General features: G+C 33.2%; 1 protein-coding gene across 6 annotated transcripts in view; it reads left to right on the forward strand.

The window, feature by feature from the left end:
* The window catches only part of PLPP4 (phospholipid phosphatase 4), a 291,598-nt gene extending 273,439 nt beyond the window's left edge, over positions 1-18,159 (forward strand). For all 6 annotated transcript variants that reach the window (XM_074295738.1, XM_074295737.1, XM_074295736.1 and 3 more), the window contains one exon: positions 15,413-18,159. In XM_074295738.1, coding sequence (XP_074151839.1) covers positions 15,413-15,612 — 200 coding nt within the window. In that variant the 3' untranslated portion in view covers positions 15,613-18,159. The remainder of the gene's footprint in view (positions 1-15,412) is intronic.
* The last annotated feature ends 7,966 nt before the right edge of the window (positions 18,160-26,125 follow it).

Genomic DNA, 26,125 nt, shown 5'->3' on the forward strand with positions numbered 1-26,125 from the left:
TCAAAGATTAATGATATTGAAATTAAGAAAACTATTGAACTAACAAATAAAACTAAGAGGTAGTTTTATAAAAAACAAACAAGAAAATAGATAATCATTTGGTTAATTTAATTAGAAAAAGGAAAGAAAAACCAAATCACTAGCATCAAAAATGAAAAGGGTAAATGTATAACTAATGAAAAAGAAATTAAAATAGTAATTGGGAGCTCTTTTTACCAACTGTATGGCAATATGTCAGACAATCTAAGTGAAATGGATAAATATTTACCAAAAATGTAAATTGCTCAGATTAATAGAAAAGGGAAAAAAATCACTTAAATGGTCCCATTTTAGAAAAAAGAAATTGAACAAGCCATTGAAGAACTCCTTTCTTAAGAAAAATAAAGTGAGAGAGAGAATATGCTTCATTTTGTATTTTGACACAATCACGTCTTTCTCTGGATATAAATAGGGTTTTTCATCCTAAATCTTTCAGAGTAGTCATGGAGTATTATACTGCAAGAATAGCAGTCATTTGCAACTAGTTATCCCAGAGCATTGTTATTTTGTAAACAGTACGTTTCACTTTGCTTGAATTCGTGAAGGACTTTCCAGAGTTTTTTTCTAAGAGTACCCCGCTCATCATTTTTCATAGATCAATAATATTCCATCACAAACACATAACATAATTTATTCAGCCATTTCCCAATTGATGGACAACCCCTCAATTTCCATTATTTTTGCCCAGAAGAGAGAGTTGCTATAAATATTTTTGTACATATAGTTCCTTTCCCTTTTTGTTTAAAATCTCTTTTAGTATGCATGCTTATTAGTGGTATTGTTAGGTCAAAAGACATGCATGAATCTATAACCCTTTGGGCACAGATCTTATCATTTGATCATTTATCAATTGGGGCATAGATCTTATTTTTTTTTAATTTGACTCAATTCTCTGTGTTTTAGAAATGAGACCTTTTAAGAGATACTTATTTCAAAATTATTTTTACAATTTCTATTGTTAACTATTTCCTCCCATTTCTTCTCCCTCTCCTTTTACTCTGTCCTCAAACGTATTTTGCTACTACTCCTTCTCCTAATATGCCCACTCTTTTTATCAATCCTACCTTCTTCATGTGTCCCATTTCCCTCATACTTTTTTGTAGGATAAGACAGATTTCTGTATCCATATTGAGTGTGTATGTGGTTTCCTCTTTGAACCAATTCTTTTAAGAGTAAGGTTTACTTACTCATTCTTTCCTCTCCCTCTGTGTAAAACCTTTTTGTTGATTTTTTTTTTGTGGCAGGTAATTAACACCATTTCACTTCTCCCTTTCCCTTGGTCACAGTATATTCCTCTCTCACGACTTAATTTGATTATTTTTAGATATTATCCTTTTATATTCATCTCACACCTGTGCTCTTTATATATACTCTTCCTAACTGCCATAATAATGAGGAAATTCTAATGAGTTACAAGTATCATCTGCTATGTAGAAATGTAAACAAATAAATCTTATTAAGTCCCTTATGATCCCATTTTCCTGATTACCTCCTTATACTTTTTCCAAATCCTGTATCTGAAAATCAAATTTCCTATTCAACTTTGATATTTTCATCACAAATGCTTAAAAATCTTCTATTTTATTGCATATTCACCTTTTCCTCTAAAGAATTATATTCAGTTTTCTGAATAGGTGGTTCTTGGTTATAATATTCTAAACTCTCTATTTTCTTTTAATGTAAAGCTGCTAAATCTTGTATTATCCTGACTCTGGGTCCACTAAACTTAAATTGTTTCTTTCTGGATGCTTGCAATATTTTCTCTTTGATGTAGAAATTCTGGAGTTCGAATATATTTCTGGGGACTTTTCATCTTGCAATCTCTTTCAGGAGGTGATGGGTGGATTCTTTCAATTTCTATTTTATCCTTGATTCTAGAATATCAAATCAGTTTTCCTTAATTTCTTGAAAGACAATGTTCAAACTCTTTATTTTGATCATGACTTTCAGGTAGACCAGTAATTTTAAAATATATATTTCTTCTGTATCTATTTTCTAGGTCAGTTATTTTTCTTTTTTTCCTTTCTGAGGCTGGGGTTAAGTGACTTGCCCAGGGTCACACAGCTAGGAAGTGTTGAGTGTCTGAGATCACATTTGAACTCAGGTCCTCCTGAATTCAAGGCTGGTGCTCTATCCATTGCGCCACCTAGCTGCCCCGGTCAATTATTTTTCCAATGAAATTTTTTCCATTTATCCATTTTTTAATTTTTGGGTTTTGCTTTATTGTTTCTTGATTTTTCATAAAGTCATTAACTTCCACTTACTTAATTCTAATTTTTAAGAATTATTTTCCTCAGTGAGCTTTTGTACTCACTTTCCCATTTAGTCAATTTTACTTTTAAAGGCATTCTTCTCATTAGCTTTTTATATTTCCTTTTACACCACTCTCAATTCTTTTCCTAATTTTTCCTCTGTCTTTCATTTGATTTTCAAAATTGCTTTTGAGCCCTTCCATGGCCTGAACCCAATTCTTTTTTTTTTTTTTCCCTTTTATAGATTTTGGAGCTTTGTAGGAGCTTTGACTTTTCATCATCTTTTAATGGTCAGAAACTTTTTTTTTTGTTTGGTTTTCTGCTCATTTTCCTAGCTTATTATTACATGGCTTTTAGCACTTTATTAAAATAGGACTTGGTTTGCAAGGTTGACAGTGTACTGTCCCAAACTTCAGGGTTTTTGTGCAGCTGTTTTCAGAGATTTATCTAGGGATCCAACCACAAGCATCCTTTTTTGCCCTGGAACTGTGAGGAGGATCTCTGCTTTACTGTGGCTATAAGATCTTATGTGCTAAAGCAACAGAGACCTGCTTTGCTGGCACTTGGGCTGAGGGTAGACCTAGGGTTGTGCTGGTGTGGCCTGTACTGGGACTGCATACAGGCCTCCCACCCAGAGCCACAGAACTTTTCTGTTGGCTTTCCAAATGCTCTTTGATATTTTCTAGATTGAGAGGTCTAGAAACTGCTGGTACTTCAGCTGGTAGTTCAGAAATCCTCAGACCCATTCTTACTTTATTGATGTGAGTCTCAGGCTACAGCTGAGACTGGGGCTGCAGCTGTGCTGGTATGGCCTTTTCTGCACACTAGACTCTCGTACTGCTGACACAGAACTTTTCTATTGACCTTCTGTTAAGCCTGGGGGTCCTGGCGTGCTTCTGGTGTGGGAGGAGTATCTGCCCTCTACTTACCCTCCTCTCTGGGGTCTTCGGGGTACCACCGGCTTCTGCATCAGAAGAATCACACTGAGTCGAACTGCCAAGGAGTTAAGCGGTGCTTTATTCAGGAATCGATTACATGGTGTAGAAAAGATGTTTTCCCTTTTTCAATCAGGCAGTATACTAACTTATATACTCTTTTAACAATGGAGAACTCCAATCAAAAGTTAAGTACAGAGTTTTTCCTTTTATGGCTGTATATATATTTTAAAGGTTATGTGTCTTAATATAGGAAGTGTATGCATGTCACATGCCTGTTCCAATGGCCTCATACTCTCCTAACTCAGCAGTAAATGTAGGTCCAAGTTGATCTGTACTCCAACAACCTTCTAATTTGTCTTCAGCTGGAAAATGTTCTACTCCATTTTTGTGTGTTCTAATACTTTAAAATTTGTTTAGAATCATTATTTAATGGAATTTGGAACAGTTTGGGGGAGTTGGACAAATTTCTGCTTTTATCCCATCATTTTGGCTTAGCCTTGCAGAGTATCTAATAAAAACTTTTGTTCCTTTCAATGTCTTTTCTTCATATTGTAGTTGCATTAATTTTGTTTTACAAAATATTTTGCATATTATATAACTAAAACTGATTCTTTTAAAATTTTCTCTGTTTCAGTTGTATACACATTTATCATCTATATAGAACTGTCAAATATATGATCGTACTTTCAATCTTTTATGATATAACTTTTTTGTACATTTTACTAATCTATCCATGTGGAATATTTTGTTTCATCTGGTTTAAAATTATGGTATAAATCAATTTTCTATAAAATTGCTTTATAGTTTTTCTTGAAACTCTTTTCAAATAAAGAATTCCTTGCTTTGTGGTATGTATTTTGGGGAGCATATCTTATACTAAGCATAGATTAACTTTTAAGTCTTTTGATACATTTTGATTATGTATTTTACTAATATAATTGATATTTTTAATAATTATTTTTTGATATTCTAATTCTTATCTTCATATGCACATTATTGTTTTATCTAACTCTAAATTATTATCTTGGTAGTTTCACTATTTTAACATTCAATTTTAGATTAATTTTGATAGTGTAAGTATCATATTGATTATTGCTCTAATTATTAGATCTTTTTATATTTCTGTGAAAATTGTTTTGTTGTGAGGTTATAGAAGTTCTTTAAGTTATTTAACACTCATATACTTGAATAATTTTATTTCAAATAAGAACACTAAGGCCCAGAGTAGTTAAGGAATATGTCCAAGATCATGTAAATAATAAGACACAGAGCTGTTATTTTCTGGTACTTATTTTTGTCCTTGAATTCCCTTGGCATTTACTTTGTTATCAAGTTACCTTTAAACTTATTTTGGATAGCTAAGGGGTAAAGTGGATAGAGCACTGGGCCTTAAGTCAGGAAGATCTGAGTTGAAATCCAGTCTTAGACACTTATGAGCTGTGTGAGTCTAGGCAAGTCATTTAAACACTATTTGGCTCAGTTTCCTCATCTTGGTATATTAATAGCTTCTATTTTCTGGTGGTGTAAGGATCAGATTAAGTGTTTAACACAGTACAACATAAATATTATCATTGTTGTTTTGTTCTTCACAGCTTTTCTTTGCTGTATGAGACTATACTTCTCATAATTTTCTATCATTATTCATAATATTTTGTAGATGAATTTATATTCTAACCCAGCATCGCTTTTGGCAGACATATCTCTCTGTTTATCTGGCAATTAAGTCAGATGTTTGCTGATTAAAATGTTTACTGGACTCTTTTGGTCTCCTTGTTGTGGCAATTAATTTGCATATGTCAGTTTTCTGTATGATACTATTATAGCTATTGTCAGTTTCAGACAAATGCTTTTAATTATATAAGTTATCTTTTTCTCACTATTATTCTTTCTTCTTATTTATCACAATTCTAACCTTGATTTGTTGAGAACATTATCTGATTACACAGACTCAGGTATGGCCCTTTTCCTGTCTGTCAATTTTAGTCAATTTTATTCTTCGTCATGTTATTTTTATGTCACTATTTCTAGTACTTACCACTCAATTTTTTAAATGTCCATGTTATAAAGGGATGAGACATCTACATTAACCACTAACATTTGCCCTCTCAGTTATTTCCCTTGAACCAAGCTTTTCTTATATATGTCTGCCTATTTTCTCCTTTTCTTTTTCTTTGAAGTGAAAAATATCAGGTATAAGAATACACAGTCATGAAGCTTGGAGTATATTATCAAATACTTCAGAGATTTTTTAAGATAACAGATTTTTGAAGATAGCAACTAACATTTGTATAATGTTTTGATATGTTTCATATTCAAAGCACTTTACTACTAATGAATTTGACCCTTACTATAATCCTGTGGAATAAATAGGACAGAGATTATGATCCTCATTTAGGGAAACTGAGGTTTACAGAGAATAAAATATTGCTTATGATTAACATAGATTTCTGTCTTTCTCTGACTTTGTCCCTCTCTCTCTCTCTTTCCTCTATTTTAAATCATACTGGATTAATTCCTTTTTTAAGCCTAGAAAAAGGAAAAGAAATGGGACAGGGGATCTGCTGGAGAGCTGTTAAAGAGAAGAGACAATGCAATGAATCAAAATGACAATAAACCTTGAACATGGAATTACTGTATTTGATTATTCTCTTTAAAAGTATATAATATTTTAGATATAGTATATTCTGTGTAACATAAATTATATACAGATAATTTTGGCTTCAAGGACTTTTGATTGCATTTATGTGGGCCATCTTTTTATCAGAGCATTAGATAGCATTATAGAAAAATCATTATCTTTTTTACTTCTAATAGCCATCTTCACATCATTGTCAATATTTCACATATTAATGAAAAATGATGAAGTATATATAAAACTATCCATTTCTTCTCATCTCACTAAAATATGTAGGATCCCCCTCCTCAAAAAACACTTGGAATAATTTTTATTCAATGACCCAGCAAATGGAGCTCTACAATGCAAAGGGGAGAAGGAAACATAGAAGACAAAATTATTTGTAGATTTTGGGGTTTGGATCAATTAATAGAAAATAATTCAGATGCAAAATCTGACAAAGTACAACTTTTCAAATAGACTAGGTCTCAACTTCTTCAGCAAAACTGAGATCCTGAAATGGACTTTTTTAGACAAAAGGAGGATCATTTAAAAAAGAGGAGGTAGCATCACAAATGGGGAAAACAGTATGATTGATTACAAAACTAATAATATGAAAGATGTAGTAAAATATGATTAATTACATCAATTACAAGCATCACAGGTATGAAGTACAATATAATTGGTTATGATATTGGCAGTTACAAAAATGTCATGGATGATACAGAATGGAACAAAATACAATCAATTTAATTTCCTCAATTTTCAGTCAAGTCAAACCTAAGCTAGAATTCATTGATTGATAATATATTAAAGTTGTGTATCATATCTTCAAAGAGAATTCAAAACATAATTGGAATTGGAGTTGTGTGAATCTTAAGAAATATGGATAGTTGTACCATTTGGAAAAGTTTCCTCAAGAATTTGGCTTGCATTTTATTGTTTGTGGAGGCTGCATACAAACATTCCTATGCATTTGTGTGTGTGGGAGCAGGCATGCGGACATGAGTGTGTGTATAATTCTTTCCTCAGAATTTGATGGTGCTTGTTTCCCTTTGACATTTTTGATAATGTTACCACTTCCTCCTTCTAGATACTCTATTTTTTCTTAACTTCAGTGATACTATTTTACCTTGGATTTTTTTTCCTAATCTCTGATTTTTTCCTCACTGACCCCCAAAGCATGGATATTTCCCAAGCCCCCATCTTCAACACTTCTTCCTCTTGCTAATGTTGTTTTTTTTGCTTTTTTTTTTTTTTTAATCTCAGAATTAAGCTTGGAAATTTAACTCTTCTGTAGAATCACTCATAGTCTCTTAGTTAAGTTTAGAAGTTCAGATCTCTGTTAATCTCTATTCTACTCTTGTGTCAAGGAAATCTGCTGAAGTGAAGGATGTAGAAAAACATTAATGAATCTGATCTGTTAGGCAAGGTAATTTGGCCCATTATCAGTAAATTATCCTTTCAGGTAGACTGAAACAATCAACATTTCTTAGTGATAAGAAGGAAGGAGGAGTTGTTACTAGCCCTCACAAAAAACCATTGGAGTTAGATACTTATTTTGTAAAGAGAAAACTGAGGAAGGAAGAAGTTACATAACTTAATGTAGAGTCGCCCAGCAGGTAAACATTAGAAAATTGAGATTCAAAAGTAATTAAAACAAATTGGAGAATAAAACTAGAGAGTTCTAGATACAGTATGTTTTCCACTATTCCATAAGACTTTGTTTACTTGTTTTTTAGGAAACCCTAGTTACACTGCAAATATAGTCTGAGTCACAAAGGAGGATTAACACTATGAAGAGAGGCTGTGTTTTCTTTTTTCACAAGTAGAATCCATACACAAATCTTTTTTCCCCCTTTTGAAAGGAGAGTTAAGGCATTTGCCCAAGGTCAAATAGCTAATAAGTCACTAAGGTTGGATTTGAACTCATATCCTCCTGCCTCCAGAGTCAATACTTTATTCACTGCACCACATAGCTGTACCTACATACAAATTTGAAAATGGCCTATTGACCTTCTGTTTCAATACTTAATCAAATGAATCTTTTAATTAAAAACAAAATTCTGTCTCCCCTCTCCCGGTCTCTGTTCCTTAATATTTCTTTCCCTTTCATACTCAGAAAGCCACCCCCTAGTAGCAAGGAATAAAAAAAGGAGGGAAGGGAGGCAGCTCAGCAAAATTTACCAACATATGTGCCATAGCTAATAGTATATGTTATGATCCATAGTCCTTCAGCCTAGAAAAGAAAGAAGGAAAGTTCCTCTTAGCATCTTTTCTTTGAGACCAAGTTTGGTAATTATAATTATATAGTAGTCATTTTGGGTTTTTTCCCATTGGAAACATTCCACTGGGCTTTGCCTCTCATTTACATTATTACACTTGTGTATATTGCTTTCCTTGTTCTTCTCATTTCACTTTGTATCACTCTATATACGTTTTCTCATGCTCCTCTGAGTTCTTTGTATTAAGTATCTGTTCTGGGAAATATTCCATGATTTCAATGTTCTACAATTTGTTTTAGCCATTCTCCTATCAACTGGTATCTGCTTCATTATCTATGCCATTAAAATATTTGAACTCCATTTGTAACATTATACAAATCCCAAAGAAGAATTCAAGATATAGACCATGGATTTAATGATTGCAACAAAATGTTCTGGATAAATTCCGATGATGAGAGGCAACATGATAAAATGGATTTGGAATCAAGATCTTAGTTCATATACTAGCTTTGCAATTTACTAATTTGTGATTTTTTTTTGTTGTTGTTGTTGCTTCACTCTAAACTTGTTTCTTCATCTGTAAAATGAGGAAAAGATTACTAGGCCCTATATAGCAGTGACATGTCTTGAAAAGAGTACTGGATTTGGTTTTAGAAGATGTGGGGTTTTAATCCTTTTTCTATTATCTCTGTGATTCTGTGCAAGTCATTTAATTTCTCTTAACTTCAGTTTTCTTATCTGTAAAATAAGAGAAGCTAGTATAGATCATCACAAAGACTCCTCCTAGATGGAATATAGCCTAGATGGAATATAGGAATTTTTGTTGTTTGATCATTTTCCTTCAAATCTAATTTTTTGTGACTTTATTTGGGATTTTCTTGGTGAAAATACTGGAGTTATTTTCCCTTTCCTTTTCCAGCTCATTTTATAGATGAAGAAACTGAGGCAGATAGACTTAAGTAACTTAGTAAGTGTCAAAGGTTATATTAGAACTCAGGAAGGTGAGTTCCCAACACTCTGCCCACATGCCATTTCTTGTCCTATTTGCATGAGTTTCTTTCTTTATTGATGGAGATCACATCCTGTGTTTGTGAGGTGGAGCTGATCTCTACCCATAAAGAGAGAGCCCCATAACAATGGGCTTTGGGAGTGGGGTTACAATCCAATTAGGAGAAAATTTTGTGATGGTTAAATTAATTACTATAGCCTCCCCACATGGCATTATTATGAGGACCAAATGAGCAATAAAAAAGTGAGATCTTGAAAGGGAAAAAGAAGGTAAGTGGCTCAGTGGACAGAGTCCTCAGGTTGGAGGCAGGAAGGTAGAACCCAAATCAAGATCTAGATACTCATTAACTATATGACTCTGGGCAAGTCACTCAAACTTATGTTTGCCTCAGATTCTTCATCCATATAATGGGGATTATAATAATACATACCTCCCAGAATTGTTGTAAGAATTAAATAAGTTGATAATTATAAAATACTTAGCACCATGGCTGACACATAAGCACTATGTAAATGTTAACTAGTAGTAGTAGTTGTAGCAATAGTAATAGTAGCAGTAGTAGTAACAGTAGCAACAGCAGCAGCAGTAGTAGTAGTAGCATTAACAGTAGTAGTAATAGTAGTAGCAATAGTAGTAGTAGCAGCAGTTGTGGTAAGAGTTATAATAGCAGTAGTGGTAGTAGCAATAGTAGTAGTAGGAGGAGGAGGAGTAATAGTAGTAGAAGAAATAGTAGTAGCAATAGCAATAATAGTAGTAATAGTAATAGTAATAGTAGCAGTAGCAGTAGCAATTGTCACAGTAGCAGTAGAGCAGGCCAATTTAGAAATCATGAAAACCTGAATTCTATATCTAACACATACTTACTCATTCACTGACATCGGGAAGTCTAAACAGCCATCTCAAGCAGTTTTCTGGGATAAGTTCCAAATAAACATTTCCACACAGGGTAGATCTATACCATTGAAATCACAGGTCTAGACCAAACATAGATAGGTAGATAGATACTTAGATTAGTTAGTTAGAGAAATAACATATATAATTTAATAATTATAATTTGTTATAATTCAATAACAATGCATAATTTATATATTAACATATGCATACATAAAATTATAAAAGATTAATATTGTTAATAGCAATTTTCTCATTATCTTTGCTATTCTAAAATGCTAGAGCATTTGCTTCTTCAGCCCTAGGGATATAAAAAGGAAATTATGCAAATACTAATTGTTTTTTAAGGTGACTTTATCCTCAGGATACTCTAATTGACTTTGTTTCTAAAAGTTTTATGATAGCATGCCCCTTTTTTAGGGTGCTATCATAGTTACTAGAGAATCAGTAGCAGTCATAACAAATATGCAAAAATGAAAAACATCTGTGATTTAACTTAAAGGAAGGGCTTCTGGCATAGAAACTTCCTCTACCAAGGAGGATCACAGGCTTCCTCTAAGAATCAGTAGATCATTTAAATTCCTTAAGGCTCAATTTTTCCATCTACAAAATAGGCATTTGGCTTTTAAGGACCACCTCAACTCTAGGCATCAGGATATAATGGAGAGTGTTGGATTTGAAGTTAAAAGAGCTTAATTCTCCTAGCAACACTTTTAATAGTAGGTTATCATTCCAAAGATCATAGGAGAATTGATTATGCTCATCCATTTTTCTTTGTTATAAGGAAAGTCATCTAGGGAATATAATTTGGAAATGATTGTCCCCAGACAAAATGTATCAATAAAATTTTTGAACAGATCATCTTAATAAAATACAAGTAGCTCTAAATTGAGATTTATATAATTCTTTTCTCCTCTAAATAGTTATTAAGGGATTTTCCACCATTTTCCTTTTTCTTTTGTTTATGTTTCCCAGAAGACATGGGAAGATTTCTTCTTTATTCGGACCACTTCACCTGATCATATATTGAGAATGGATAAAATTGTCCGCATAAATATTGTATTTAATAGTTTTATTATGACTTTGTAAAAATATTAAATATTATTTAATGTAAACTAAAATTTAATTAACATAATAAAAATGCTCAAGTCATAAGTAGGGATTTTAGAGTTCAAAAAGATAATAAAGTAACAGACATTACATCTTGCCTAAACGAATTCTGAAATTTTTTCAAAGGATGATAAGCAGTCCCTAACGTGATTGATATGATCTTATAATGAAGATGGCATAAATATACACACATATTACACTTTAGTTAGTTAAGTTTAGTGAGAGAAGGGCAGAAGTCAGATTATAAGGTGATAGAGATCAGAGAAGAAATGGAGATAATAAAACTCACTATCCTTTAAGAAGTTTGGGCAAAAAAAAAGCAGAGGGAAAGAATAAATGCTAGTTTGAGGGATGGTATGGTCAAGGGAAAGGATTTTTTGTCCATTTTTCTTTTTTTACTTCTTTTTAGGAAAATGGTTTCCTAAGCTTAGTTCTAAACTAAAGGGTAAAAAACATGAGAGAATAATTGTCACATATTTCTATTAATTACTATTCTTCTGGTCTTTAAAACCAAGAGGACTTGGGTTTCAGTTTTGTTTCTGACACATTCTGTCTTTGTGACTAGGCAATTTATTTATTCTACAAGTGCTCTAGAAACCTCTTTAAGACTTTCACATTTAGAGAAGGTGTTGGCCCCCATTGGGTGGAGCACATTTCCTCATCTTTTAATTCTTTATATCAAAGAAATCATAGGGTCAGTGCCTATTTCTATGCCTTCTTCCTTCAAGGTAGTTATTCATTCTTAAGAAGGACCAATGATATCACAATACATTGTCTTGACTTGTGAATGAACTGGATTTAAGTGAGGAAGAACTGTGCAAAGTCATAAGCCTCACTCCCTCCTCCAGTCATCTCATTCTCCAGTAGCACAATCTTCCTTCTTGACACTTTCTCGGGATTCTACCCTTTCCTAGTTTAGTATCAGTTCTTATTATTGCCTAGATCTTGTCTTTTCACTGATATACCATAATTATTTTTTTCATATTAAGCTGTTTATCCTTATATGAGCTCATGAACTATGTTGTTTTTGTATTCCTAGGATCTAGCACACTGAATTTTATGGATAATTGGGTGGCAGAGTGAATAAAACATTCAATTTGATGTCAAGAAGATCTGTTTGAATCTTTCCCAAGATGGTATTAGCTTTGTGACCATAGGAAAGCCACTTAACTTCTCTCAAATTCAATTTCTACAGCTATAAAATGAAGATAATAGTGCTTACTTTACTTGGTTGTTGAATCAAATGATATTACAAATACACATATATATATATATGTACACACACTACTTTAAAAATTTTAATGCTATATAAATACTGACTGTCTGGTATTATTTAAAGGGTACTTAAAAGTCTGTTGAATTGCACTTGAATTAATGACTAAATAAATGTTTATACTTTGAACACTAAGCAAAGTGTCCAACACAAGTTGAATTTGTGTTCAATTAGCATTCCCTTCCACAGATACTGCCAAGCTCTTGGGTATGCTATATCCACAATGTCAGTCAATTGAACAATAGTATGACTGTTAAGTAAAACGGAATTATAATGTTTAGTACAGAGAAACTTATCTAGTTGTGTGGAAAGGGAGACCAAAAGTATCACAGCAACAGTCTTCTCAAAATGTATTTCCAAAGAAAGACTTTCAATGTCCCATGAATGTGTGAGTTTTCAATATAAGTTTTATTGATGTTTTTATATCAATCATTTCTGAATATTTGCTCATCCCCAAATGACAAGAAAAGCTGTTTAAAAATGAAAACTGTTACAGAGATTGAGCCTTAAAATGTAACTGATATCATGCCCTCATAGCTTCCTGACTCCCTGCCAAAGAAAGAAAACTTGACCATGTTTTAAAGAAAATAAACAATATTGTTTTAAGCCTAAAAGGTGGCCTCTGAAGTGCTTTTCACAAGATAACCCATTTCTCACTTGGCTCAGCAAGACTTCATGAAATTGTTGACGATTCTCCTGATTCAGAAATCATTTGTTCTCTTTACATTTCTCATAATATTTTGCATATATCTCTCAGATGAACTTACATTTTTATTTCTTTCTTATTTAAAAATTATATTGAAATATATTTTTTGTTTCTTTGATAGGGTATGCTATCAAAAGTAATTGATTCAAATGTATCAGAATGGTCATTTTCTAATAATTATTCTACGTAGATGAATAAACAGTTCAAAAAGGAAGAAATATAAACTATCAACAGCTATATAAAAATACTCTAAATCATTGATTATTAGAGAAATATAAATTAAGGTTTTAACCCACACTTATCATATTAGAAATAGAGACATAAAAAGAAATTATCATTGTTGGTGGAATAGCAGGAAGATCTTTTAATTGTTGGTGGAATTGAAAATCCTGCTCTCTGGGACCAAACAGATTAAATTTACTCCCTCTTCTCCATGAAATGTGTGCAATGTGTTAGGAATTCTATGTGTTTATGTCTCTGTCCTTGTCTGCCTTTCTGTGACTATCTCTCTTGGTCTCTGATTTTGTCTCTGACTTTTTCTGTCTTTGTTTATTTCTGCCATCTCTGTCTGTCTCTTTGTCTTTGTCATTTTTCGTCTCTCTCCTTTCCCCACCTAAGACTTCTTTTCTCCTGGTTTCCTTTGATACATTTAGGCACTCAGGATTTTTTTTTATTTTATTTTATTTTTTGTCATCCTGGTAGTTGACTAAAGTTCCTACTGCTCAGAATTAAACACAATACATTACTTGAGTTCTGATGAAGGCAGAGTACATTGAGACTATCCTCGCCTTAATTCTGGAAACTATCCTTTTGATGAAATCTGAGATCACATTGAATGAAGTCTGATAACATACTACTGACCCATATTGACTTTGCAGTCCACTGAAACCCCTAGATCTTCTTCAGAACAATTACTATCTATCCTTGTCTGTGGCATATTATACTTGCAGAGTTGATTTTTTTTATACCCAGATTCAATACTTTGTAAGATTCTGTCATGTTGACATCAAATCATTAACTGCTTCTGAGTTCAGGTATCCATCCAGTTCAGATTGTATTATCACCTGGTCCACATATCAAAAACTTGACTAAAACCTAGGTAACCATATCCGTGACATTCTTCCCATTTACTAGTTCAGTAATCTTATCAAAAAAGGAAGTCAGGTGAGTCTAGCCTGATCTGTTCTTGATAAAATCTTTTTGGCTCTTCATTTTTAATCACCAATTCCTTTTCTAGATACTTGCCAACCATCTATTTTATCATTTCATGAAGAGTCTATGAAGAATTGGCAGCCTAAACTACATTCTGGAGAGATGGTTAACTTTAATAGCAAAAGAAAGGAGAAATAAAAAAGGATTAGCAATTTATTTCCTCCAAGGCTCAACTTAATTCTTCTCTTGAAGAGCTATCTGAAAAGGATTCTTGAGAGACTTTAATCAGTGTAGTGAATGAACTTAATTGTGGATTTGTGTTTCCAGGAGTGAAGAAAAATCATCAAAGTGGGCTTCAAGGTGACTTAACTATAGACTTTCTCATCACCAAAATATTATATATAAAATCTATATTTTAACTTAATATTATTTAATTACTAACAAATTATATATTCAATATCATTACTATTTATTTAATCATAGGAAATTAAGGGATTTGTTATATAGATTTTATAGAGAGAGGAATAATTGCTATTAGCAAATGAAGTTTCTCCAGTTTCTACAAAAAAATAATGAGCTGGAATGGGCATTAGAACTGATTAATGAAAGAGAGGTTGCAATATCATTCATTAATAAAAAAAATACAGTAGCTTAGACTAAGATTATTCTAGAATTTTCAGTAATAGATTAAATATGAGAATGGGCAAATGATAATCTGAGGAATGACTGATAAGTATGTTAAACCCCACAAACCATGCAAGATAAATATAGATATTTCAACTCTGTGTAATAGAAATAGTTTTAAATATAGTTCTATTTTCTATTCTCTTTCTTTTAAAATGTGTTTGTTTATTTTTAAGTTCCTAATAAAAAGACATTTAAATTTTAAAAGTACTGTTTCCTTAAATTATCAAAATAAGAAACATAGTATAAAGTTTCATGGTTTACAGAATAGTTTATTTCATTTGATTCTCACAAAAACTTGTGAAGTAGATGTAGGTATAGGTATTTTCCCCTCATTTTACAGAGGAGGAAATTGAGGTCCAGTCAAGTTAAATGTTACACAGGATTATACATCTAATAAATTCTCTCAAGTTTAGAACCAGCCCCTTCCTGATCCAAAATTTTAAGTACTACTTCTTAAGATATAATTTACTAGTATCTAAACATAATATGCTTCTTTAAAATTTTGTTTCTACCTAGATTCCTTTGTGGGTGGAGTCATTGGACTTATTTTCGCTTATGTTTGCTACAGACAGCACTATCCTCCTTTGGCTAACACAGCTTGTCATAAACCTTACGTCAGTCTCCGAATTCCCAGCTCCCTGAAGAAAGAAGAGAGACCCACAGCTGATAATGCTTCTGGGATGCCACTGGAAGGAATAACAGAAGGACCAGTATGACTAGTACATAGGAACATCAAGACATTTTAGCCCTGGTCACATTCTATATCTCCCTTCCTGCCCACCCCCATAATGTCATAGAAAAAGATTTCTTAGCGTATGTTTGTCTTCTGTTATTTTCTAAAGTTATCCTTTGAGTGATCTTCTTCTTGCTTCCATTTAGCATTTGAAGTCTACACTGTTTGTTTGAGATATCTATTTTTAACTAATTTGAGTTGGCAAAGAAAAACAAAAAAAATATGTTTTTTTTTTTTATAAGGGAGGAAAAAGCAAACAAACAAACAAAAATCTAGTACAGGTGTCAAAGAATGCATTCGAGTGTTATGGTGATATCAGCTTCATTTGGCCAACTCATTTCTCTAAAAGTGTTAGACGTAATGGTGACATTCTTGTGTTTTCATGCTTGTAAAACAATAAAATCTCCACCTGAAATATCCTGAGCTCATCCTCCCATTTGGCAGCACTCTTCTGAGCTAACAAAGGCAACATCATACTTTAGAGAATCTGGCTAGCCCATCTCTGGCATGAGACCCATGAGGTCCACTTTATCCTACAGTAGTCTGGATGTCTATTCTAGCACATGAAACGCTGGAAGATTTCTGAGTCATCGGATTGTTACAGCATTTGTTTTACAGGTAGATCAGAAGGTTTTTGCTTTAGTCTCAGCTTTTTCAAGGCTCTGTGAGCCATTAACTTCAGAAGAAACTGGTATGGTGTAACTTTAAGAGTAAAACACCAGCTGCAATTAAAAAAATAGAGAGAGAGAGAGTAGGAGGGAGAACCTCTGTGTTCTAGGCTACCAAATTTTCAGAATCCTTCATCCAATAATATGTTACCTGAAATGTCTTATTTATGAGATCAAGGTACCAGTAACTGAAGTCACCGCAGCTCTTTTCAGAAATTGCTGGTTTGTGTGACCATGCTGAACACAGTAGCATGATGTTTGTTGTCCTTATTACTGAGCAAAAACAGATACGTAAGGGAAAACTGAGCTAGGAACTCAAGGGCACCAAATGAGAATGAGGCAGATCTGATTCTCCATAATGCTCTATGCCTTTTCACATACATGGAACTTCAATGAGACAACTGACTTCTGCTTCCTACTCAGTGAGGGTGTTTCAGAATGGTAATAACTCAAATAGCAGCCTAAGAGAAGCATATGGATTCCTCCATTCCTCCCCCCTTTTTAAAAACACTTCAGATTGTCTAGGCTCAGATGTCCATGTATGTACTTAGTATAGAGCACAATGCTAATTCTTAACCATTTTAAGAGGTATTATTCCATTCAGCTTAGTACATTTTGGGCATACCTTGTGGCTCCTCTAACTATGAAATGCCAGTAAAACCATTAATGTCCAAAAAGGATGTTGCTTTCCTCTGGTTAACAATGTTTTCAAAAGACCTAAGCAGATTTATAAATTGATCCTTGACAAGGGGACAAGCTGCTGTCTCTATCAGCTGACTGGAGGGATCAAGAAGTATTTCTTCTCTGCTGTCTGCTTTGGGCTTTAAAATAACTAGAATGCATTGGCTGAACAAGCCATGTTAGGTGAAAATAGTGCTGCCAGTTACAAATTATATTCCTTCTGCATATGCATCACATCTGTAGTCATGCAGTGAGATGAGAATTTCTCTCAGGATGAGGCACCTTGTAATTAACTGACTTTGGTCTGAAATCAATCTAGTCAATTCTTCAAAATATTTTCTCCATCACAGTAGAAAAAAAATTAAAACCAAAAGAAAATAATACACAGACCAATTTATTTAGGCTAAATATCTAGAAAACTACAAAACTAAGTAATTACCTTTTGATACGTTGAGAGGCAGTTTAGAGTGGGCTTTGGCATTAGGAAGACCTGGATTCAGATTTAGCTGCTGACATGTTCTAGTTAAGGAATTATTGGAAATTTATTTATTTAACCTCTCAACGTTACTAAGCAACTCTGTAAGATTAAATTGCATATGAGTTGCTGATAGATATTGGTGGTGGAGGGAATTTCCAAACTAAGAGTTGCCTAGACTGATAAAATCCTTCTTTCTTCCTTTCAGAATTTTTCAAAAATTATATTCAAATTTTATGAACAAAGGACATTTTTCAGTTGGATGTGGCCAGAAGAATCTACTTAATCTAGGATTTTGAATTAAGGACTAAAAAGGAGTAGGTCTAGCATACAATGGTTCTCTATTTAGCAGGGACCTGAAATATTTACAATTCAATTAAGAGAGAAATGTACATGCAACCTACTTATATTTTGGAGGGAATGGTCAGAAAGGATTTGAAAGCCAGCAAAGAATCAAGGACTTTTAATGGACATCATTAAATGGAAAGTCTTCAAAAAGCCCATGTAAGGTTTTGATTAAAGAGCAATTAAAGTTGCAATGAGTATAATAATAGGAAACTTCAAGAAGGATCATTAGAAGCAATCATTACCAGCTCAAGCCGGCATAGAAAAGGCAAATTTGTGGCTCCATGTATTTTAATTTCATGCTCTATTAATGTGAAAGAATTGTAATGCTGTGTGCACCAATAAAACAGCACATGAATGTGGATTTTTGTACATTTGCAAATTTTATTTTTGGACATGAAATATTACTAACAGTCTTTTTACTAATGAATTTAATATACCAAATATATTGCTTAAAATATGCTCTATTATAAAAAGAAAGCAAGACAAGGGTTGAAGTCCACAGACTGTTATAGACTGAGTCTCAGTAGGTATCTACACTTCCTGAGGAGAAGGAGGAAAGAGTGGTATCAAAAGATCAGTACTTTGAGTAAATAAGCTTGTAGAAAATTCCCACATAAATACAACAGTGAATACTGGGTCCACATAATAACTGTCAATTTGGAAAGAAATGACCATAAAAATCACCTATGCAGGACAGTAGGACTGACTGCTCCCAATTAATTGCTATCAGAGAATGACTAAAATCTAAAAGGGTTTGAGAAGAGGACAGAAATATTTTTTTGGCTGATGATTTCTAAAGCACTAGACATTTATTCAGAAGAGCTGAAGTATTTGCTGTCTTTTTGGTTGGTATAATAAGTAATAAATCGTGATGAAACAGAGGGCTCTGGAGCATTTCCCACTTTAACTTTTTTATGAACTTTTATATTTTTATGAATTTCCCCTTCTATGGGATTTAGCATCCAGGAGTCTGTTTCTATCTATGTGTATACAGTAGACCAGAAATTCTACTGGTTTCTGTAGTGGGAATCAATTGGAAACGCCTCTGGAATGGTCAGATTACTTTGAAAATTAGTGGCTGATGATAACTGCAAACCCAATGGGATGAGATATTCTCACTCTTTTACAATGAAGAATTAGGATCAAGGGCAGGTGACATCTATCACAGAGATACCCTGGGGGGTCCTGCATCTGGACCTCACTTGTACAGATGCAGATACTAAATTTTGCAAACATATAAAAATGGAGTTGGTTCATATTAGCTATGAGTTGTTTAGGAGCAGAGATTTAATTTCACTATTTTTTATAGGAAATACCTCTAGTCAAAAACCAAGTTATTTGCCCAAGTTACTTGCTCAGTCTTGATGGTTAGGTCCACTTAAGCAAATCTTTCCAAAGATCAGAATTTGCTTGGTGAGTATAGAAACAGGGCAAAGGCAGCTGAAAGTTTTTAAGGGTTATTTTTATCAAGGAACAGTAGCCTGACAAATTACCTTTTGCTCTAGGGATATTTCTATCTAAAGACTGGCTCCCAGAGTACCTTCTCCCTGGACAAAGCTTGAAGTGCACTGATGAATTTTCTCTCCTGCATTTGTCATTATAACAATTCCTTTCATTATTTCAGCAGATGGTCATAGAATTTCCTGAGCTACTGATAAGTCTTTGTTGATTTTATTTAAGGGTGTTGGGGTGTTGCATCCTAGTGACATCTGTTATTTGTTAGTCAACTATCATTAATTAAGTATTTATTCTATACTCTATGCCAAGCACTCTCCTAAATTCTGGAAATAGATATATAGGCAGAAAGAAAAACATCTCTTGCCCTCAGGAGGCTTACTTCTAATGATTTTATTATAGAGTGTGACCTTTTCAATACTTTCAATAGCCTATTGCCAGAAACACCCCAAACTAAAGAAAGCCCCAATTTTAATTTATTTTAACAATATAGGTCATTTATATCAATCATATCATTATCATAACAAAGTCAAAGGAATCTTAGGTATATAGTATAACAGTTTATAAATATTTAACTGAGATTTACAGTTTCAGCTGCTAGGTGAAAAAGGAGATTCTTTGCCTCAGTTGCTGCCCAGTTTTAATGGCTGCAGCCTCAGTCAAACTGAGACCTGTTGAAGACCTTAGCTTCAAAAGTCTCCCATTGGATCTAGGGCCATCTCCAGTTGTCTTGATCTGTATCTTGCCACTGGACCTCATTTCTGGGGGAGAAATGAGGCAGGTAACCTTGCACAGCCTCCCTCACTTAAATCCAATTCACTTGCATGTCCTAGCATCCCTTTTCTGATGTCATGGTCATCTTTGAGAATGACAAACAACAAGCACCTACTATGTGTCAGGCCCCATGTTTGGCAGGAGGTATACAAAGTCCCTTCCACCAAGAAACTTATACTCTTAGATCATAATGAACTGCATGAATATATGTCTCTTCTCTACTGTTCCTACTCCCAAACTCCCCTGCTCATATATCTTGTGATCACTTTTTTAGTAATGAATCTTTCCAAGAATAGCCTACTGGAGCTTATATAATATATATAATCTCTTTCTTGAAGTTTTTCTAGCTTGGTAAGATTGTTCTCTACTCACTGAGAACCCAGGATCACCGTCATCACATGAGAAGAAGCAATGGTACATGCACATAGTAGGAAAAGCACCGAGCTCAGAGTTAGGAACACCTCAGTTTGAGCCTCATCTCACTTACCAACTGTTTTACTCTGCCTCAACTTTCCACTGCTTCAGTTTCTTAATCTGAAAACTCAGAAGAAAGTAGTACTTATTTGTTGAGTAGAACAAATGAGGTCGCATGTAGAAAGTGCTTTGCAAACTTTATAGTGATAAATAATTGTCAGCTATTTTTATAAGATACTAGAAGAGAATGTTAGAAAGATATAGTAAAAAAATGAAAATACTGTTTTTTCTTTACTGATTATTATTATATAATATATTCACAAATGATATCTGCATTTGTAGACTTTTTTTTTAACCTATGATTTTTCATCAGTACAGGGAACTTTGCCCATGGAACTCCCTGCCCTAATGTACATCATGACTCATGTCTGATTTATAGTTTAGAGAGTTGCCTGTAACACTGAAATTATTAAGTTACCCATAGGCATATAGCTAGTTATATGTCAGAGACAAGATTTGAACTCAGGTTTTTCCTAACTGAAAACCTGCTGGCTACACCATGCTCCCTTCCATGTATCTGTTATTCATAGCTACTCATTTATCTAACCTTCCCTTTGGAATTAATATAAAGAGAAAGCTTTATTAAAAAGCTAAACACTTTAATCAATATAAGCAATGTTCAGGTAAAAGTAGACTTTCTTCTACAAGATTTCCCAACCTTTTTTTAATCATACAGTATATATGATAATATTAATGTGGTTAGCAGAGAACATCAGATCATTGTATAAAAAAGCATTTCCCTAGTAGTTATAAAATAACAGCACCTGAACTAATTATTGCCATTTAATGGTTAGGTATTACAAAATTTATTCTTAAAAGGATACCACATCTTTTTGATAAGATAATTGAATTCTTGTTATAATCAAATTTTCCTACTGGTTTTCACAAGATAACAAATGTCTCTGAGAGGTATTTTTTCATTCCCCAGATGCTGTTGCTGCTGACAGCTGGGGTTTGGGGGGGAGGGCAAGTTAGCAACACAAGCTGAACAGGAAAAGCAGATTCAAAAGAATTTGGTGAGGGGGAAACAGGCATCTGAATAAAGAGACTCCTTGTAAGTTATAAAATAAAGAGTAGAAAGAAAACTAGAGAAAGAGGGATCTCTTGGCAGCTGATGCAAAAGTGACTTCAGAATCAATATAAATAACTGCCAAAGCAACATATTAGAAATGCTACTGCTGAAAATCCACTTAGGATTTAACTGTAAATATCAGTACAGAGAGGACCTAGGAGAAGCAACCCATGTTCACTCACACCAAAACCAAACAGACTAAGTATAATTTTTTTCTTTAAAAGAGAAATAATGGCAGTAATGACAATACATGAGAAAAAGGATAGCTACTACTGGTGGAGGGAAGAGTCTACAAATGGAACTTTATTTTCCATGAGAGTCCGGCTTCTCCTCAAACCTATTAGTTTTGAAGTGAGGTCACTTTGTGATGCCATTTCTAAAATGGGATAAATCTTACCTCGGGGCCTAGTTTCCCTAAGCATATTTTAGAGCATTTGAAACATGAGTAAAGCAGCATAGTAACATTGCTACCCCTTCAGCAACATCAAATGGTAATCATTAAGGCTCTATGATTACATGTGCTAAGAAAAATTAAACATGAAAGATTCCTGTTCATCAAGTAAAGTAGCACAATATTAGAGCCTCATCACTACTAACCACTAATGGTTAATAGTCCTGTGACCACTAATGGAGGTGTTACAGAGGGAACAGGAATGATTTAAGAGGGTCTCACTATTAATGCAGGTGGTGCTAACTTATGACAAAGAGTCATTTCTACATAGTCTTTGAGGTTATTCAATGTTTAAGATTTTAAACAATTTATAGCATAGCCCCTAAATAAGACTGAAGGAACACTTAAAAAACTATGTAGGTAACCAAATCCCCCAAAACTACACTGCTATATTATAAAGAGTACTCAGTGACTCTAATAGTCTCTCTCTTTCAAAAAATTAAATTCACATGCACTGTCTAAGGATTATTGGCTCTGTGTTCTTTTTTTCTTCCAAACTGTCCCTTAATGCCTGAAACGCACTCTCACCTCACTTCTTAAACTTACAATTTCTAGTTACTTTTCAAATCACCTTTTACAATGACTTATCCTGATTTTTACAAACAACTTTGTCTTCACCAACAAATTATCTTTTATTTTGTTTATTCTTTATGCAAAAATTCCCTTAATGATTCTAACTTCTTCGAGAGCAGATAATGTTTCATTTTTGACTTCCTATTGTTAGTAGTACTAGCCTAATAATACAGTACAGGCTTCTTAAGTACTTCTTGATTGATTAGTACACTGGGAGATTAAAGACTTCATTTATGTGAACAATTCTATTGATTCTAATGGCCACCACTTTATGTCTCTCCTCCTGTGTGATTCTTGTCTATGTTTTCCATTAATTCATCATAGAGGATGTCCTAGAGGACTTTTAAAAAAACTATTTTAGGAGCATCAGCGTATCAATTGAGTTGTCTATGTATCATTTCTCATCTTAATTCAGAAAAAGTCCTTTAGTCCTACAGAATATCATTTATGCTATGATATTGTGCAGGTTGCAGTTGTTAATATGCTACCCAGTAGCTTTCCATCAAGTTACATCACAAAGAAAATATTATAATTCAAGAGATGGATATTTGTAGCAAGGATTAGATCAGTGGAAGTGCTGAGTGATTGCCAAAATGCCCATTCTGACTACTGAGCTCTAGGCTTTCTTGGCCTGTTAATCATTCTCTGCACCTGTCCAAGATATTACATGTATGTAAGTGGTGCAGGAGATGGAGTGCTAGACCTAAGGTCAAGAAGATGGTTCAAATCTGACCTTTCTAGTGATGCTGTGATAATCATTTCATCTCTGCCTGCCTCAGTTTCCATCATTGTAAAAAGAGGATAATAATAGCACTTTCCTCACAGATTTGTTGTAAGTATCAAATAAGATAAAATTTTAAAAGGCTTAGCAGAATGTCTGGAACAAAGTAGATACTTAATAAATGCTTATTCCTTTCTTCTTCCTCTTCTTCTTGCTCTTTTTCTTCTTTCTCTAAATATGTATATCCACACAGGTATGTATACATAATGTCTATATATCTATGTGGTATAATTACTTCTTATATGTTGATGCATATAGATGCATAAGCATTTATGATTTATATGTTTATTGAAATTAATTTAATGAATGAAATTTATGAAAACATGATCTTGATATAACACTTTGATGTTTAGAAAATGTTATATATAAATTGTCTAATTTTGTACATCAACAAATTGTCTCATCAAATTGACCAACAATAGTGAACTAGGCATTATAATTATCTGTATTTTTGAGACTATTCAGTGATTCCACCAACATTTATTAAGCACTTATTATAAGCCAAATACTAGGGTGGGTATAGACAATAAAAATACCAGATAACACCATCACTGCCCTGATGGGAATTGTATTCTATTAGATAAGGAAACTAAGGCTCACAAGTCACATAGATAGCCAAGATCAAAATTGGTATTGAGCTCCAGATCTTCGCAACTTCAGGTATGACACTGTCTACTTTCCTATAATTCCTATCAATATAACTTCTACTCTGATATCTTTGGCCATAACAACACATTACAAGGAGGCATTTCATAAACAACCTTCTCTTGATGATTCAGAGTCATTGTAATAATGATCATCATTACACAGTGCAGTAACATAATTCTAGGTCTGCTTTTTAGTTTAGTTTACTTTTGTTTTTTATGGGCTTTATTTTCAATTTTCTTCCCAAACATTAGATTCTGGCTTCTATTGTTGTTTGGATATTTTCTGCCTTTAAACTGTTCTCTTGTCGCAAAATCTCCTTCAGTTCTACTGCTTCCAATCTTCTGTGGGCTGAAGACCCTAGGTTTATTAAGAATATGTTAGAATATCTGGCATAATGTTTGCATTAGAGATCATATCTAAGCTCAGTTGCTCTTTATCACTTCAAAAGAGTAATAAATTGACAAATTAAAATTAGAAAAACAGCAAAAAGGAGACAGCAAATAATTTATCTCAATGAAAATCTCCCCAAAATTAGTAGAGTCTGAAAAGATGAGCAAATGACAAATAAAAGTGAGTAAATATTATGGGATAAAAAAGATGTGAAACTTCAAAGAAAGAAATCATACTGTGAAAACAACTCAACTAGTCCTTTAGAAATTACTAAATGACTCAAGAATTTCCTGAGTGGTTTAGATGTTCTATGATGAAAAAAAAAATCTTTAAAAATAGAAATTGAACCTCTTGATAAGAGTTTTTTATAAATAAAATAGTGAGAAAACTCATAAAAGTAGTAGATATTGGGGAAACAAGACTAAGAGATTCAGAATTCAAAAATTCTGAGACTGAGGAAAGAAAATAAGAAAGACATATTAGAAGGGCCCTTGGGATTTCTACACATGAAGAATTGACTTTGAAGACAGCATGTCAACAGAGAAAACACTGAGAATTATTGGTCCCAGAAAAACACAGAAAAAACTAAGCTTGAATATTATACTTGAGGAAGTTATAAAGAAAATAGGTCCAAATACAGATACATAAAAGGTTAAGAATAGAAGACAAGAATATCAACTTCAATTCATCCAGAAATGTAGTAGTCATTTTGGTTCAGACCTTTAGCACTAAAGGAATAATCTTGAAAATCATAAGGAGAAAGACCTTCACAAACAAAGGAAAAATAATTCCAATTTTCAAGACTGTTAACTGTGAAAAATAAAAGGAACTTGCACTATGGTATTCAGAAAACTAAAGGACATTCGTTTGATCCAATAAATATTATGTTCTGTAAATCTTAACTTAGTTGCTAATGAAAAAACAAATTTGTTTTAATAGGAGGAATTTGAATTATTCTTATAGAAAGCACAGATGAATGAACATAACATTTCACATGCAAATCTATTACACAGAAGAAACCAAAGAAAGACACAATCCAAATAGTATGAAAATATGTCAGAATGCTTCTAAGCTTAAAATATAGACATGCTTTCAAGATTAGCATTTTAAAGAAATCTTGCTTCTCTGAAGATTATTGAGAGAAGACAAAAAATATGGAGAATCCCATCAAGTATAATTTAGAAATGATGGATTATCTCTGTCTAGAACAAATGCTACCTCTCCTACACTACACTGTCTCCTTGGTGCATGGATATTTCTGGGACTGGGACGTCAGAGCTCAAAATCTTTCTAACAGGGAACTAGAACATTAGTCTTATCTATACTAGACAAAAGAGGAGACAAGCTTGTTTTTTAGAGGTCTTGCTTTGTATGAAGGTCATTGCAAAAGCAAAAAAAAGAACACATAGGTAAAACATGAAAATAAATTATATCACAGAGTATTTTAGGGGTGTAAAGAACTGAATTCATATTTTTGGAGTGAAATACTATAGATAAAACTGTTTCAAACAAAAAGAGTGATGGATAATGTGTAAAAGAATCTTTTATCAGATTTGATTATAAGCTAAAGTAGGAGAATATTGTTATTTTTAGAAGGGAATAATGATAAAATGAGGATTAAAGAATGTTCGGAGATGCAGCTAGGGGAGATGGTAAGTCATGTCTGGGGCAGTTGATTCTCAGATGTGTGTGTGTGTGTGTGTGTG

Source organism: Sminthopsis crassicaudata, chromosome 2 (genome assembly GCF_048593235.1).
Source record: "Sminthopsis crassicaudata isolate SCR6 chromosome 2, ASM4859323v1, whole genome shotgun sequence".
NCBI classification, from domain to species: Eukaryota; Metazoa; Chordata; class Mammalia; order Dasyuromorphia; family Dasyuridae; genus Sminthopsis; species Sminthopsis crassicaudata.